Below are 17,459 nucleotides of genomic sequence, written 5' to 3'. Positions count from 1 at the left end.
TGCTAAGTGGCCCAGACTGATCCTCCTGCCTCAGCCTCCTGAACAGCTGGCACTGCAGGTGTGTGCCTGTGCTTTTGCTGATTATGGGCCAAACACATGAGCTAAAATAAACCCCATTTCACTTGTGGGTGTCAGATGTTGTGTCCCAGGGACAAGGAAAGCGACTGACACCAGGTCTCCTGCTTCAAGCCTGCTCTACCCAAAGTCATCATGGTCTCTGCTGTGATAGTTCCAGCCCCTCTCCCAGAGGCTCAGGTTGGCACCTTAGAGTCCTGCTTGTCCCCTGTCTTTCTCACACCCCATGTCTAGCATATAACTGCAGTGCGACCATACCTCATTGCCTCTGCCACTCAACTGTCGCCTCTTGTTTTGTTTTGATACCAGGAATAGAACTCAGGACCTTTCACTCTCCAGGCAGGTTCTTGTACCATTGAGCTACATCCCCGGGCTTGTCACCCCTTGCTATCACTGCCCTCCTGGCTGTCTCCTAGTCTTGCCCTCACTCCCTACAATCCATTCCCAACTGAGCAGCCAAGGTGATCCCTTTAAAAAAAATGTACATCAGCCACGCCACGCCGTACCTCTGCCTAAACTCCTATGTCTTTCCATCATGTTTACAATAGGAGCCCAGTGCCAGATGCGGTGGTGCATGGCTGTGCTCCCAGCACTTGGGAGATGGAGGCAGGGGGATTCCTGAAAGTATGAGACCAGGTGGGACCATGTGGTGGGGTCAAGCCCAGCCTGAGCTGCTTAGCGAGTCCTGTCACAAAAGACACAACAAAAACCCAAAGCGGAGAACCGAGTCATCTGCGTGCTCCCTGCCCTGTCTCTGCTGATCTCCTCCTCCATGCTTATGTCGTTGCCTTCCTGACCGTGTGCTGCTTAGCTCAGTGATGGCTTTCCCTGGCCGGTGTGTGCACGCTCCTGGGCCCGCTGCTGTAGCCTTGTGTGGATAGCGCACCTGGGGCTGAGGTCGCGTTCAAAGAGCTGGCGGTGTCATGGCGCGCTCAGGGGCTCCCGTTTATCCAACTAGGAAACAGCACCCTGGCTTTGCTGGCAGAGCACTCTCAGTCTGACATTTACTTAATGAGGCTCCACCGAGTTGAATTGTCACCTGGTGTCGCTTCCTGCCGGTCTGCGTGTGACGTCCGGCACACTCGGCATCTGCTTGCGCCCGCCCTCTGCGCTCCTTGGGCAGCGTGTGTTATCTGGCTGCTGGATTCCTGGCTTTGCGCAGCTCTGCGGCTGGAGGGGGTGAGGTGTTAGCCGGGGGGGCGTGTGCCCTGGGGTTTTGATGCAACCAAATTCAGACTTGGGTCTGAATTTTGGCTGTGCTACCTGATTTTCCTACTTTTGGTCACGTATGGCTTTTGTTGTCTCTGTGGCTCTTCAGGCGTGGTGGCGCGGGCCAGTAATCTCAGTACTCTGGAGGCTGAGGCAGGAGGATCTGAACTGCGAGTTCAAGGCCAGCCTGGGCCACAAAGTGAGCTCACAGCCAGCCTGAACTGCGTAGCAGGACTCTGTCTCAAGCCCTTACTTTCCAAAAAGAAGTTGTGCACTCTTCCTTTGTCAACTAGAAGGAAGTTACCAAGTGTACCTCACACTCAGGAGGGAATGAACTGGGCTCCGCCTTCTGGAATGGACAGTCAGAGAATCCATGGATGTATTTTTTTTCCCCATGGACATGTTTTTTAAATGTTTTCCATACACATGTGCAGTACAGAAGCTGTATTCTTTTTAGAGTTAGTCTGCATGCCCGGCCCATCCTAGTGCCTGTTTGCTTCCCCTTTCCCTCCTTTCTCTTTCTTTTCCTTCCATGTCTTGGTCTCCTTCCCATTTGAGAGGTAGCTTTCTCCCTACTTCCTAACAGCTATCCTCTATTTTGCTCTTTTTTAATAATTTGGGTTTCTCATGTAAGAGAAACCATGGGGAATATTTAAGTTTGTGTCTGATTTATTTCACTTAGCGTTATGACCTCAAGGTACTTTTATTTTCTTACTGATGACTTGAGTTTATCCTTTTTCACGACAGAGTAGTACACCACAGTGTGTGGGTACATTTTCTTTACCTACACATCCACTGGTGGGCATAGAGACTGCTGCCAAGATTTAGCCACTGAGCAGTGCTGCCACGACACGGACATGCGTGGATCCCTCTAGTGTGGTGTCTTTGACTCCTTTGGGAAGGTTCCTAGAAGGGGGATAGCAGAAGTGGAGTTCTAGCTTTAGTTTTTTGAAAGCATTTCCATACTGATTTCTAGAGCTGGTATACTAGTTTGCAGTCCCATCAGCGAGGTGGAAGAGTTTCTTGGACGTGTCTTAAAAACCCCGTGCAAATGTTAGTACATGTGCGTGTTGCTCACAGCGGGCACAGTTATTCGTGTGCTCTTGGGCGTGCAAAATGCACTCCACCCTTTATCTGCTGAGCTTGAGAAGGGTGGTCTCAAGCCTGGGCCCTGTTAGTTGGCTCCAGCTTGCCTGCCCTGCTGGGCTGCAGGCTCCCGCAGGCTCAGGGTCTGCTGGATCTTGTCACAGGGCAGCTTTTAAAAAGCAGTGTCTGTTTCTAACCTGGAGGACATGGTTCTAAAGTTTCAATTCTCCAGTAAGTGGTGGTTGAGGCAGAGAGTCCAGTATGTTGGAGGAGAATGAATGTAGCCTTGGGGACACCTAATTTGTGGTACTTGAAGGCATTTGAGTGGACGAAGGCTGTTGAACTTTGAAGGGAGCAAGGTAAGTTGAAGAGGGTCCTCACAAAGAGGTAACAGTCACGGCGAAAAGAAAGACGCTGTCAAGGGAAAAGTGAGGAAGGGGGAGGAGGGACAAGGACAGACCCTTGGATTTGGGAGAAGAGGCAACAGTAGAGAAGATGTGAGCCAGCTGAACTGCATGTGACGTAGTTATGGGAGCCAGGCAGGAAGAAATTCTAGAAAATTCTAGAAAGTCCTCTCAAGGAGGTCTGAGAGAGAATGTCCAGAGTGTGGCTTGAGAGCGTAGCAGGTACAAATTTTGAGACATATCAGGGGGTTAAAGTTTGTGTGGGAGAGAGGACAGGATGTCTCTCCTGTTGCCCCAGTGAAGAGCCAGAGTGCTGACTTGAGGTCGCGGAGCTGAGGGAGGCCTTTCGTTAGTTTGGGATGATCCTGCAAAGACAGAGGAGAAACTGAAGATGGAGAAGAGAAAAGGTTGTTTGGATTAACGCCCGAGGAGGGGAGGTGGAGGGGAACTGAAGGGCACAGACTGGCAAGTTTGGGTTGGCAAGATGGAAAGGGCAACAGAGGCGCCTGCCAACCTGCACCTGGGACGGAGAAGGCTCAGGAAGGTGGGCGTGGGGCCCAGCGTGGTGCCCGCCAGAGGCCAGCTGGCGGCTTCCGGGTCGGCCGCAGGAGGTGAGCGGTGCGCGCTCATGGCCGGCGGGCAAGAAGAGCGCAGGGCTCGATCTCGCAGCGGTGAAGTAAAATGAATGGGGGGTGGGGGGGGGGTGTCTGTTCGCGCAGGCTGGATTTTGCCCAAGCCGGCTGGGGCGTCCGGCGAGGCGGGCGTTCTAGCTGTAATTCTGGGAGCAGGGAGGTGCTGCTGGCCCGCTGGACCCGGCCACTGCGCTGCGCTCGGGCTTACGCGGCTCATCTGCCGGGAGCGCCTGGAGTTACTCGGTATGACGGAGATAGATGTTGTGTGTTTACATTTTCAAAAAATTTTAGAATAAAAGCACATTGCCATGAATCCCCCCAGAACCCTTCTGCTCACTTCGAACACACGCATCCCACCGGTCCTGCCACGTCCTGCAGCAGCTCTGGAAGTCCTTCATGAGCGTCTTTAGTTGTGCTGTCACAGCTGCCTCGATGTCCCGAATCGTTTCAAAATGCGTACCTGTCGCAGTCATTTGGATTTTGGTGGGAAAGCCAGAAGTTGAGGGTGCCAGAGCCGGTGAATCCGGCGGGGGAGGACGCGCTGCCTTGCTTTTACGAGCCTGCCTTTCTGTTGGGTGGCGCTCGGTGGCCGCATTCGCTGTACTTGGTCACAGCTCATGAAGAGCCTCATGAAAGAGGACTTCCAGAAGTGCTCCAGAAAGTGGCAAGAGTGACGGGATAAATATGTGTTAAGTGGGGCAGAGGATCCGAGGACAGTTCATGGCAGTGCCCCCCCCCCCAACCGGGGATTGAACTCAGACCCTTGTGCTCGCCAGGCAAGCACTTATTCTACTGAGCTAGCTCCCCAGCTTGCAGTGTCTTTTACTATAATAATTTTTTTTTAAACTTTAAACGTTGACCAAATGTGCTGATCACACCTCCAAGATACATCTAGCTAAGGCAGATATGGAGAGGAAGGGCCGGGGACCGGGGAGGGGGCTGGCTTTCTGAGCCAGTGGGCTGCTTCTCCAGGGATGTGAAAATAGCAGGGGGAAGCCAGTGTGGTCGCAGAGGGAAGCGCATCAGCGGAGGTCATGAGAGTGAAACCCTTCTGCCCGGTTTGGCCCCACGTGCGGTCTCTGCTAGTGAACACTGAAATGAGTGTAGCCGAAGCTGAGGGTCGGGCTGAAGCAAACTCGGGGCAGAGAGCGGAGCACCTGCTGCCGGCTGACCGGCTTTAGGTGATGACTCAGGCTACCCTGAAACTTTCCTTTTTTTTTCTTTTGGCAGAACCCGGGATTGAACTCAGACCCTTGTGCTTGCCAGGGAAGCGCTTATTCTACTGAGCCGTCTCCCTGGCTTCCAACCCTGGAACTTTCCTTTGAGGTGCTCCAACGGAGCTTTCACCACTGCCCTTGGGTTGCGCCTGCAACAAAAACGTAACTGTGCGCACAGAGGTGACCTGACCTGAAATACAGGTTTTGTCCCAGGGATTTACTCGGTGATCCCCACCCTGAGACCCACCCACACCTGAGGAAGCACACTGACCGCAGCTTTGCCTTAGATACTCAGGTGACCTCGGAGTGACATAGAAAAGATTGTAGTCGCGTGCTCGGGGTGCGTGGGGACAGCATTAGCATTGATCATCATTGTCACCAGATGAGCGAGCCATGCAGGCTGGAGATTCTGACCTCTTGGAAGTGGATTCTTGTGCGCTGGGACTTGAGGCTGAGGAGTAGGCAAAGGCTGGGTCCAGGTGGGCTGGCCTGATGGCTCACAGCAAAGAGGGGTGACAAACTGGGCATGGTGGCACACACCTGTGATCCCAGCACTAGGAGGCTGAGGCAGGAGGGTCGCTGGGATTTCAAGGCCAGCCTGGGCTGCATAGTGAGTGTCAGCCTGAACTACTAGTGAGACCCTGTCTCAAAACAACAACAATAAAAAAAAAGAGAGCGAAGAAGCAGCAGAGGGCTGAGATTTAGACTGTCGTTTGCCCAGGTTCCGGTGACTTTTGTGGACATTGCCGTCTACTTCTCTGAGGACGAGTGGAAGAACCTGGATGAATGGCAGAAGGAGCTTTACAACAACCTTGTAAAGGAGAACTACAAAACCCTGATGTCCCTGGGTAAGGTCACCTCCCCTCTCCCTGGGGCAAGAGGGCATGAGATAGTATTAACCTAATGGAAAGAAACTGTTTCATTTTGGTGCTATAAGATGAAACAGTTTATAATGCTGGGCATTGTAAGCGATCCTCCTGCCTCAGCTTCTCAGTGCTGGGATTACAGGCATGCACCCCCATGCCTGTGGTTGAATATAGCAAAATAGCACATTTGTACCTCTCCACTATGCATCCCAGCCTCTGAGCAAAGCCAGACAGCATGGCTCCTTCCCCAGGGAACCTGTTGACAAGACTTCAGGGCACTGTCGGCAGTCTCTGGAGGTGATGGGAGGTGGGGAGCGATCTTGACCTTCCTCCACCCCTTCTCACTCGCAGATGCAGAGGGCCCTGTGGCCAAGCCAGATGCGCCAGCCCCGGTGGAGCCCAGGGAAGAGCCTTGCGTGTGGGAGCAGCGTCACCCTGAAGAGAGACAGGTCCCAGTGAACACAGACACAGGTGACGCTGCGGGCGGAGGCGGGGTTCTGGCAGGGGCAGGGGAGAAGAGCCGGGTAATACACAGGGAGAGAGGGCCAGGTCGCATGACCAGGCAAGAGGAAGGAGCCTTGAATCACTCCAGGTGTCCTGCCACAGTGCAGCGTAGGGGTACGCAGGGGCCTGAAACTCACGGTGGATATTTATGGATTGGGTGTGTGTGTATTAACGCATTTGGTACAGGGTCTCACTCCCCAACTCCAACTCGTAGTGATCCTCCTGCCACAGCCTCCTCAGCACTGGGATTGTAGGCATGTTCCACTAAGCCCAGTCTCAGTGGCCTCTCAGTGCACCTGGGGGGCGGGCCAGTGTGGCATTTGGTGCTGGGGATCCAAGCCTGGTCCCTGCACTCACGTAAGCAGGCGCTTGGTCAGCGGAGCTATCTCACCGGCCTAGTGGTTTGGTTTATTAATGCCATGGAGCTCTGATCTCACAGGCAAGCTGAACGGGAAACAGCAAGGGCTTGGGCTGCAACTGTGCCCGGGACTAACATGGATGGGAAGCCCCGGGCTTGGGCAGGTGACGGAGGAGGTGACTCGTACCTTCTCGCATGGCCTGGTGGAGTCTTCAGTTTCACCCTGGCCCCAGCACAGACCCCCTCCTCCAGATCCTAAGTTCTGAGGAGTCTGGTGCCCGAGGACATCACATTCAGGCAGCTTTTGCTGGGGTTGGAACCCCAGCTCTGCCCTGGAGCTGTCTGGGGACTCAGATGTCAGAGCAGCCTTGGACGAGGTCAAGCCTGGCACGTGTGTCCCCTGCCTGACTGAGTGAATGCTCACCTCTTTGCCTTCTGTCCCCCTTATTGTTCCGTGGAAGGCTTTTTCTCAGAAACTTCCAGCATTCTTTCTCCTTCCTACTCGTTTATTGAGATGTAATTTATGGAGCATGACATCGCCTCTTTTAAGGTGCATAATTCATTGATTCACCAAGCTGTGATGCCACCACCACTATTTAATTCCGAAAACCTTTTTGTCTGTTTGTTTATTTGAGACAAGGTCTTGCTATGCAGTTCAGGCTGGCCTTGAACTCACTACATAGCACAGGATGGCTTCAAACTCTCAACGATCCCCCTGCCTCAGCCTCCTGAGCACTGGGATTATAGGTGTGCACCACCAGACCTAGCTTAATTCTACATTATTCTCATCATGAGAACCCCTGTCTTCATTTTGCTGTGTCCCCAGCAATGTGAGCCTGTGTTCTTCCTCTGTGGCTTTGACCGTCCTGGACCTCCCGTCCTGTTGCAGGTCAGCACCTGTGGTTACCAAGCCTCGGGCTCGGTGGGATCTTACTGTGTCTGAGGCCCTGCAGCCTCACGATTTTGCCGAATTATCGAGCCATCACCGGGCACAGGAAAGAACAGGGACTGCTATACCCATTTTATAGACAAAAAGCCAGGCAAATATGGAGGCAGAAGGACTCGGGGCTCTTTGGCCACAGGCCGGGAACACAGCCCTTGCCCCTACAGGCCTCACTCCTCCTGTGCCCCGAGTGAGCTTCGCTGGGAGCTGGCACACTGCGTGTGAGCTATCCAGAAGAGGAGAGTGGAGCCCACAGGAAGAACGCGCTGGCATCTTTTAGGGTCAAGGATGCTGCACTTGATTTGCCCAATGTCAGGCCGTGGCTGTGCTTAACTCTGCACTTGGAGATGCACACTTGTGTGTGCTGGCCCCTCTGGTGACCGGGCCCCTCTGGTGACCGGCAAGGACAAACCCCTCCTATGCAGAGCATAGATACATTTAGGGTCCAGCTGGTGGCAGGGCAGGGCGTATTCCCTGGCCTCTGCTCCTTGGGGCCCCTGACTCCGATAGGAACACAGCCCTCCTGTCCTCTCCTTGGCAGCTGCTGCCCTGAGCTCCTGACCCCAGAATGTGCTGGTGGCCAGGAAGCAGGAACAGGACCCTCAACCGTGCGCTTCTCGGTCCCCAGGAGCGGAGCCCCTGGCACCTGCCCAAGATGCCGCCTCCCAGGTGAAGCGAGAGGAAGTCCTGTGTACCCGGGGTCAGAGGGGCCTGGAGGACCGAGCCCTTCCCACGGAATCCATCACTGGTGAGTGAGGCCAGGAGCTGCCGTGGAGGAGGAGGGGTGCAGAGCTAGGCCATGGCCCAGGGGTGTCTGTGTGCTATGGAGGCTTGGGACCACCTCTGGGCCTTACTCGTCCGTTTCCCTCTCTTTGCCATAGTCCTAGTTCTGATCTTTCCCTCCCTCTCCTTTAAAAACAGTATCAGGGGGCCAGGGAGATATCTCAGTGGAATAAGTGCTTGCCTGGCAAGCACAAGGTCCTGAGTTCGATCCCTGGTACCACAAAAAAAAAAAATAAATAAATAAATAAAATAAAAATAATAAAAATAGTGTCATACCAGTGGCTGGGTGTGGTGGTGCCCACCTGTACTCCCAGCACTCAGGAGGCTGAGGCAAGAGCATCACCTTGAGTTTGAGGCCAGCCTGGGCTACATAGTGAGACCCTGTCTGTCTTTTTTTTTTAAGGTACTGGTGATTGAACTCAGGACCTTGTGCTTGCCAGGCAAGCACTTATTCTACTGAGCTATCTCCCCAGCCCCATGAGACCCTGTCTCAAAAAAAAAAATAAAATAAAATAAAAAAATAAAAGAAACTGTCACACCAGGTGTGGTGGCACAGGCCCTGTAGGTTGAGGCAGGATGGAAGTACATTTAAGGTCAGGCCTGGCTAGATAATGAGTTCAAGACCAGCCTGGACTACATGCAAGGCTTTGTCTCAAAAGACAAAAATAAAAGTTAGATAAAATTAGATGAATGAGAGAGATTTGTTTTAAGGAGCTGATTGGCTCATGATTGTGGAGGCCACAAGACCCAAGTTGGGAGGACCAGCCTGGCGGCTCAGAGCTTGGTGGGCCTTGGTGTCCACAGTCTGGAGCCGCCTGCTGGCGGAATGCCCTCTTCCTTGGGAGAAGCCCCTCTGTTACCATTAAGGCCTGAGGCTTGGGTCCAGGTTATGGACATCTGCCTTTTTCGTAGTCTATGGCCTTAAATGTTAACATCATCTAGAAAATGCCTGGCTGGAACTGTCTAGAATAATGTTTGACCAACTATCTGCTTACCGCAGAAGAACAACAGTCACAAGGTATATGAACATTTGAGGCCCAACTGCATCCCCCTTAGGCCAAGCCTCTGACCCACAGGCTGGGGGAGGGGACAGCCTTGGCCTGGCCTGGCTATTCTGTTGAGACCCCTAAAGATGAGAAGGTAACTTAGGTGCCATAGACAGTGGAGGGAGGTATGGGGCCTTATCTTTCCTTCTCATGACTGAGAAGAACCCAAAGGTGCTCTGTCCCCAGGAAATGGCCACATGACATCCCTGTTCCATGGTGGCTGTGGTGCAGAGTGGGGACCGCATTCTGAGAGATTAAGTCTTGGAGCACAGAGCCACTCTGTACCTTAAAGTCACTCTGCTGTCCCCCCCCCTTGTGGTGTCCACTGGTTGTCACCCATTAAGGCAGCTTAGTATTATCTGTGACTGACTTCTAGGGGAAATGGATAATAATGTGAAATTGAAGATTTCTTTAGGCCAGACACAGTGGTGCGCACCTGTGATCCAGCATTTGGGAGGCCGAGGCAGGAGGATCGCCATAAGCTTAAGGCCAGCCTGGGCTACATAGCGAGACCCTTTCTCCAAAAAACAAACCAAAACAAAAAACTGACAAAGCTTTGCGCAGAGCCCAAGCTGGCCACACCCTCGCCTCCTCTAACCCCATGCTGTTCTATCCCCCAAGTAGACTCCCCCATCTCTGCCCAGGACCTCCTGTCCCGGATTAAGCAGGAGGAGCCACAGTGTGTGTGGGACCAGCAGGACTTGGCAGAGCGAGACATTCCCACGGACCCCAATTCAGGTGAGAAAGGCACGCGGGAGCACCCGGGCCAGAGGAGCCGCTCCACCAACCTTTGTGTGTCCCTGGAGCTGACCCTACGGTTACCTCAGTGCTGATTTTTAAACAGAACAACCAAAAGCTTCAGAAAAGCTATATCTATTTCATCTTCCAAGAGAAAGTAATTTATATATTCTGGGTCTGGAATTTCTTTGGGTGAATACTAGTTAGATGCCTCCAGAGCAGCTTTTGTGTAAGCTAGGTGTTGTGGTACATGCAGGAGGCTGAGGCAGGCGGATCACCTCGAGTTTGATGTCAGCCTGAATTACATAGTGAGCCCCTGTCTCAAAAAAAGTTACCACCCCCCCAAATGCCCAAGCTGCCCCCCCGCCTGGGGCTGGGGCCTCGCAGGGGCTGCTGGTGAAAATGCATGATGTCTAAGCGCACCCTCCTCCCCACGACAGAGTCTCTCCTCTCGGCACATGACATTTTGTCCTGGATCAAGCAGGAGGAGCAGCCGTACCCGTGGGGCCCACGCGACTCAGTGGAGGGAGAGCTGGGCCTGGACTCCGGCCCCAGTGAGTACAGCGCCCCCCAGGGCCCTACGGCAGTGGCGGCCTGGAGGAGGGTGGTTTGCCTTGGTCTACCTCCATCTAGGGACAGTCCCTCAAGACCGCATGGCATCTGGTGATTCCTCATGTCACCTGTTGGTGTGGGGGAGACTGTGTTGAGCGCTGGAGGAAAGGGCCTTGGCCGTTGTTTCTAGCTCTGGCCTGTGGGGGGAAGGTGCAGGAGCAGCCCTTTGGGCACTGCCAGCCCTGTCCAGTGCCACCTTCTAGTTCGTCCAAGGCTTCCAGCAGCGTGGAAGCGAGAAGAGGGCCTTCCCTGGGACCCTGCATGCGGGGACCGATCCAAGAAGGCCTCATGGGAACACTCCAGGCTTGCAAAGGACGAGACCATTTCCTCCTTCCCTCCGGATGTGAGACCTGTAGGCTAGTTTGTCCCTTGCTGTTTTGTCTCAGGGAGGCGGGGGAGCCCTAGCAATTGGGAGGAGATGCCCAGAACTGGGCAGACAGATGCATCCGAAAAGCCTCCCCCTGTGGTCACCATCAGAACCTCTTTCTGCCTCCTGTTTGTAATGTTGGGATTGGAAAGTAGTGTCTCACGGGTGTTTCCTTTGCGCTTTACCAAACATCTTGTGGAGGACCCCCCAGGTGACTCCTAGAAGGAGGAGCAGTGGTCTCCGTTTTGACTGAGCCTGGCCCTATTTCCATGTATGATGTCGCAGAGATGACTGGGACCTGTCCTCATCTCTCCTGTTGGCTTTAAGCAACACGTATTGGTCCAGGCAAGGAGCTGCAGCAGTCTTGGAGGATGGCAGGTGTTTCCCCAGACCCTCCCCCACCCCATCCCCCACTTGTTCCCCTGTGTGAGCAGGGACCAGGTAGGGGCAAAAGCCAGTGCTCCAGGCTGTCACCAGGACTGAGCCTCCAGAGAGAGGCCATGACTTCCTGAGGCTGTTGCACAGCAGAGCTGAAGCACAGACCCCAAACCTTAGCTGTACCTCTACTGTGGCCTGCAGCCTCCCCGTTCTGCACCCCCTTGTCTCTGTGTATCTCAGGTGAGTCCAGGCCTCCTCCCGCCTTTCTCACGGTCACTCATCCTCAAGCCACTTCCTTCTTCATGAAGGAATAAAACCCCAGCCGGTCAGGTTAGGCTCTGGGCCAAGGCCTTCGTTGCGGATAGCCATCACCGTGGCTGGACTGAGGGCCCCTGGGCTCCCCATAGCCACAGATACGTCTTAGTGTCTTTATTCTCACCTGGGTTTCACAGGAAGTGGTAGATTGGAATGAACTCGCTACAATTCCAATAACTTTTCCTGGGATCACAAATATACACTTCCTGGGTGTGACAGGGACTGGGAAGGGCTCTCCACATCTCCTCGGCAGTTTCCTTGAGGTTTAAAAGCAACCTAGTGCAGTGGTCATCAGGGACGGCCAGAAGGGGCCAGAAGGGGCGAGGGGGCCGAACTGGAGCCATGCAGGGGGCTTGCAGCTGGCCCCCCAGCCCCGCCCTGGCCCTGGGCATGCAAGAGAGAAGGAACTGCAGGCCCCAGTCGCATTTCAGCCCCGGTGCACGCTGCACGGTAGTAAGAAAGGCCTCTGATTTTATATATTAGCAAGTGTATATGGCATCTCTGCCCTTGGACAGTGGTAAGAAACCCAGGTCACCCGAAGCTCATGTGCGCCAAGTTCGGAACTGAAGCGAGAGGTCTCACTAGGACTTTGGAGGCCAGTGACTTCCGTGTCCTTGTGGAGGGGGTGGAGAGAGCAGGGACAAATTGGAGACCACATTGGAGCCACAGCTGGTGTCTGCTATTGGGCAGGAGTCTTCTGGGTCCAAGGAGAATGGGTGCATGGAGGTGCCATTTGCTGAAAAGCTGAAGCAAGCGGGTAGTTGGGGAAACCAAGGGCTCTACTTTATTACATTTGGAGGCGACAGCCAAGGAGCAGTGTCAGGTTGATGAGGACCCTGAAGTTCAAGGGTGAGCTCAAGCGAGGCTGATGAGGGAGTTGTAGGTGCAGCGAGTTGGTTCAATACCTGGGGTTGGTCACACTTTACGGGCTGAGGATACCCCCCCTTCTGACCATCAGGCTACAAGATCTGGGGTTCCTACTCTCTGATGTGGTTAAAAAATGCTAGAAAGCCTCTGAGAACCCTGGTATTTTCAGTGTAACTGTCACTGAAGGATTTGGAATCAGAGCCAGCCGCAAGAGCACACAGTAGGCTAGGTCTGGGCGGTCCTTAGCACCCAACTTCCCTTGTCCTTTCCGTGGAGTCAGGATTCGCCGGCCTTGCTTTCAGCACACTGATGTGTGACTGTCGCTGCCCCGGACGCTCAGCTTAGTCTCTGGCCACCTCGCCTCCCTTTGCATGCAAGTCTCAGCCTGTCATCATGCAGTCAAGCCTTTTTGACCTGGCCGGGGCCCATCCTGAATGATCTTACTAGTGTCACCCTCTAAGGGCCTGCCAGGAGTTCCCTTCTGAGATGGCCTGTCAAGGCACACCATGGGCACCACAGGCACCTGTAACTCAGGAAGTTCCAAGGATTCAGGCTGTGTTTCAGGAATCAGGGACAGAGGCAGCCTCACTACTACACATAGGTTGTTTTAAGACTAGGGACTTGGAAATTCTAGGGACAGTGTAGTCCAAGGATTAAGGTCATTCAGGCAGGAAAATCATCATAAGTTCAAGTTCAGCCTGGGCTACACAGCAAGACCCCGTCTCCCTGACCCGCTTCTCTCTCTCTCTCTCTCTCTCTCTCTCTCTCTCTCTCTCTCTCTCTCACACACACACACACACACACACACACACACACACCCAGGATCAGACAGATGAGATGGTAGATAGGTAGATAGTGTGTAGAGTCTAGGGCATTGTTCTTTTAGGTTGTGGGATGAGACCATTGCTCTCAGCTGCATTAGAACTGTTTTAGAGAAGAAAGAAATACATTCTCTTGTATAACCAGAAGTCCAGAGGTCGTTTTTGGCTATCTTGAGTCAGAGCCTCAGCCATGTTTTCCAGGAACCAGGTTCTTTGTGACTCGGCCTCTCATCCCTGGGTACCACCTTCCTTGGGCTGCTAGTCCATAGGTTCCAGCTGTCCCAAGAAACCACCTCCAGATCCAGTGGGAAAAAGAAAGTCCATCTCTTCCCACACACTGCAAGGGGTGGGAGGAATGTTCTAGAATCTCCCAGCAGACTTCTCACTCCCTGATGGTTAGGACTCTATTTCAGGCTTATTTGTGAATCAGTCACCAGCAGTAATTGGGAAGGAGAAGCCTCGTGGTCACTCCTAAGGGGGACAGGGGTGGAGTAGGAGGTGTGACATGCCACAGAGGAAAAGTGGAACCCACTGGAGATGAGAGTCAGGCCCAAAGGACCCCTCCCCCCCCCCACGCACACACAAGACATACAGTGATGCAGTTTTCTGCAGTGACCCCAGGTGCTCGGGTGCAATTGCAGGATTGGGGTTCTCCAAGCAGTCTGGGCTGGAGAACAAAGCAAGGGGTGCTTGCCAGCAAGCGCTTGTGGTGCTGGAAGTGAGAGCCAAGTTAGGTCAGACAAAGAGGCCAGAGGCCAGGCCAGGGCAGTGTAGGAGGGCAGCCCTTCCAGGGAATCCCCATCAAGGACAGGACAATTGTTTTGGCCTCCGTCCTTGGCCAGTGTCCCACGGAGATACTCGTCTGTCCGGCCGCTTTTGGCTGGGGCAGAGGGGAAGGCTGGGCCCGATCTGCGTTAGCAGTGGACATGGGATGGGGAGGGGAGCACGTGGAGGGCAGCAGCAAAGGTACGCAGAGGTGGACGGGCCAGCAGCCATTAGACTGCCCAGCCACCCAGCCCGGGTTCCTGACCCAGCGCTCTGCCTCTGGTTCCTGGAGGCCTCCAGATGAGTTTTTGCTTTGGGCAAATTATTTCCCTCCTGCTAGAGAATCTCAGGACAGACTTGCATTTGTCAGGCTACAGTCTTGTTGTCGCCTCCCTCCAAGGACACTTCTGGTAGCAGTCCCTTACTTCTCTCAGGGCTCCAGTTTCCTGTCTTTCCCTTGGTACCCACGTGGCTGCTTCTGGTGCTTCCCGCTACAATGGCTTTGACAGGCTGGGGGCATTGCAGATGGCCAACTGTCACCTGTCCTGTCCCCTCGTTTTTAGAGAAACCGAGGTCCAAAGAGCCTGTGACCTAGGCCCCTTGCCCAGATAACGTAGACCTGGAGCAAATCTGGTTAGCATGTCACTTTGTGTCCTCCAGGTGACAGCCTGATGCTGGTGAAGAACCCGGCCCCAGCCCAGCCACAGCCCCAGCCGCAGCCGCACTCACAGAATCTGCCCATGCTGGCGGGGCCCGAGACCCCCAGTGGCCCCGCAGGCCGCGTGCTGCTGGACGACAGCTTCGGGGTGCTGCCTGGGGAGCGCGGCGCGGGCGAGGCACAGGCGGGCGTAGAGGGTGGCGCGGACGGCAGCGGCCCCAGCGGGGGTCCTGGGGCTGGTGGCGGCTGCGGCAGCTGCTGCCCAGGTGGCCTGCGGCGGAGCCTCCTGGCGCATGGTGGCAGCGCGCGCAGCAAGCCCTATTCATGCCCGGAGTGCGGCAAGAGCTTCGGGGTGCGCAAGAGCCTCATCATCCATCACCGCAGCCATACCAAGGAGCGGCCCTATGAGTGCGCCGAGTGCGAGAAGAGCTTCAACTGCCACTCGGGGCTCATCCGCCACCAGATGACGCACCGCGGCGAGCGGCCCTACAAGTGCTCGGAGTGCGAGAAGACCTACAGCCGCAAGGAGCACCTTCAGAACCATCAGCGGCTGCACACGGGCGAGCGGCCTTTCCAGTGCGCGCTGTGCGGCAAGAGCTTCATCCGCAAGCAGAACCTACTCAAGCACCAGCGCATCCACACGGGCGAGCGGCCCTACACGTGCGGCGAGTGCGGCAAGAGCTTCCGCTACAAGGAGTCGCTCAAGGACCATCTGCGCGTGCATGGTGCGGGCCCGGGTCTCGGTGCGCCCCCGCGGCCGCTGCGGGCTCCGCCGGAGCGGGACTAGGGCTGGGCGGGGCGGCGAGGGCCCCAGGCGCCTCCCCGCCCTCTGCCCGCCGCCACCCGCTGGGATTGCACTCCAGACAGGGTCCCCAAGGAAGGCTGGGCGCAGATATCCCAGACCTGCCCAGCCTGAACGCACAGCCCAGCGCATCTGTTAGATGCGAGCGCCAGAGGGACAGCGGGGGCGGGGCTGCAGATGTGCTGGGGGAGGGAAGCAACCGGGAGTGTTGACACCCGCCTAAAATAAGCAAGTCTGACCCCAAGGGCGAACAGGGGGCGCCCTGGAGAGGGGAGTGAAGGTGCAATGAATGGGGTGCACGAGGGTCTTGTCCTTGCCAGGATGACACTGCCTCGCGCTTCAGTGGCGCTTTATACTTTTTAAGAAGTGTTTTCTGTCCGTTATCAGTTTTCACCCTTAGCCTATCCCTCTGAGAGAGGTGTGGAAGGGTTTTCCTGCCGTGGTAACTGAGGAGAGAGACGCAGGGAGGCTGGGTTCCCACCACCGCCCCAGAAGGGCGTAGTGAGGTCCCCGCGGCACACACTGCCTACCTCCGTCCTCCGGGGACTGGCCTTCCTGGTCTCGCTCCTCTCTCTTGCCATCATCCCTCAACCACAAGTCTCTCAAATCAGAACATCAGGGGCCAATTCCTGGGCTTGCTGCGAACAGGGAACAGACTGGCTACGGAAGTGCCCAGGCAGGTGCCTGGGTAGTAGTGCCCTGTCCTCAGGCCTGCCCTCCACCTCCTGGCCCCTCAACCTGGTGCAGGGCAGCTTTTCACTGCACAACGGGGCTCTGCCCTCCAGAGGCAGCGGTGCTCGGGGTCCAAAGAGCCATCAAGGAATTAGTCTGCCCTGGAGAGCCGGGCAGGTGGGTGCTAGAGTCTGAGCCCCAGTCTCTGTCCTGCTCTGACTCTCCCACTTGGTGCTATCTGTTCACGATGTGTGGACATGGACACAGACCCCACAATCTTCTGCCCCCGCAGGCGCCTTGGGAAGCGCCCAAAGGACTCCCTTTCTTGTTGGTGCACTGCTCTGTGGCTGGCATTGCGGCCCCAGGGGCCACACAGTTTCCATTTCAGCGTCTTGCATGGCCAGGCTCTGGGGTGGGGTGGCATGCCCCAGGCCCCTTGTTTGTGTCAAAAATGGCTTTTCCTGCTCTTCCCATGGATTCTGCTTCTCTCCCAGCTCAGGAGTGCAGCAGGTGGCCAGCCCACGTGGCAGTGTCTGTGGTTGCACCGTGACTGGTGGCACCACATCTGAGTGTCCTGCTTCTGCCCTCGTGCTCATCAGCGCTGCTCCTCTTTGCTCAGACCCCCCCTTTTTTTTTTTGCCGTGCAAAGGGAATTCCTGAAATTAAATAAAGGGTAATCCAGATTACAGACTGCATGTTCACCGAGCTGGAGGGTTTCCAGCGTGGCACCCTACAGTAAAGCCTCAATGAACTGGACTCCCGTCCACTGGAATGTTATTTCTTCACTGTGGAAAACAAGGCAAGAGGAGAGATGGAACATAGTCATGGTTCCGTGGAGTGCTGGGAGGGTAGCGCAGGGCTCTGGAGTTCAGGGATTGGTTGGAAGGGGATATTAGCTGCTTTCCAAAGCCGATGCAGAAATATTTTTTTATCATCTAAATCATGGTAAATAAGATCCAAATTTTGGGGGGGGGGATTTGAACACATAGCAGAGCAGCTCCCTCTTGGAACTCTATTGAAAGTCCTTGATACAAGGGTTTAAAAAAAAAATAAGAAAATATGTATATATTTGAACATCTAGCCTGATCCCTTTATTTTAGCCCAGAAAACTGATTCCCAAAGAAATGTAAGGAATAGTCTGGGGATGTAGCCCAGTGGCATGAGCGCCTGCCTGACAAGTGCAAGGTCCCAAGTTTGATCCTTGGTACCACAAGAAAGAATGTAAGGAGACCTCGCCTTCCTTGAGCTCTGTCTGGAGGATCCTGCTGCGCCGAGGGCCGCTGGCTACACCCTGAGTGGCCAGGCCTGAGCGTCCCTGGTGAGCTTTCACCAACGCCCCGT

General features: G+C 54.9%; 1 protein-coding gene across 2 annotated transcripts in view; it reads left to right on the top strand.

The window, feature by feature from the left end:
* The window catches only part of Znf282 (zinc finger protein 282), a 20,710-nt gene extending 3,750 nt beyond the window's left edge, over nucleotides 1–16,960 (top strand). The window contains exons 3-8 of one of the 2 annotated variants that reach the window (XM_023712798.1): nucleotides 5,345–5,471; nucleotides 5,841–5,960; nucleotides 7,923–8,042; nucleotides 9,745–9,861; nucleotides 10,302–10,415; nucleotides 14,647–16,960. In XM_023712798.1, coding sequence (XP_023568566.1) covers nucleotides 5,345–5,471; nucleotides 5,841–5,960; nucleotides 7,923–8,042; nucleotides 9,745–9,861; nucleotides 10,302–10,415; nucleotides 14,647–15,431 — 1,383 coding nt within the window. In that variant the 3' untranslated portion in view covers nucleotides 15,432–16,960. The remainder of the gene's footprint in view (nucleotides 1–5,344; nucleotides 5,472–5,840; nucleotides 5,961–7,922; nucleotides 8,043–9,744; nucleotides 9,862–10,301; nucleotides 10,416–14,646) is intronic. The other variant, XM_004629011.2, reaches the window with a different exon arrangement.
* Nucleotides 16,961–17,459: the final 499 nt, after the last annotated feature.

The sequence above is a fragment of the Octodon degus genome, unplaced genomic scaffold (assembly GCF_000260255.1).
Source record: "Octodon degus isolate 3935 unplaced genomic scaffold, OctDeg1.0 scaffold00027, whole genome shotgun sequence".
Taxonomy (NCBI): Eukaryota; Metazoa; Chordata; class Mammalia; order Rodentia; family Octodontidae; genus Octodon; species Octodon degus.
The sequence above is the reverse complement of the archived record's forward strand: the minus strand, read 5'-3'. Positions and strand labels throughout refer to the sequence as shown.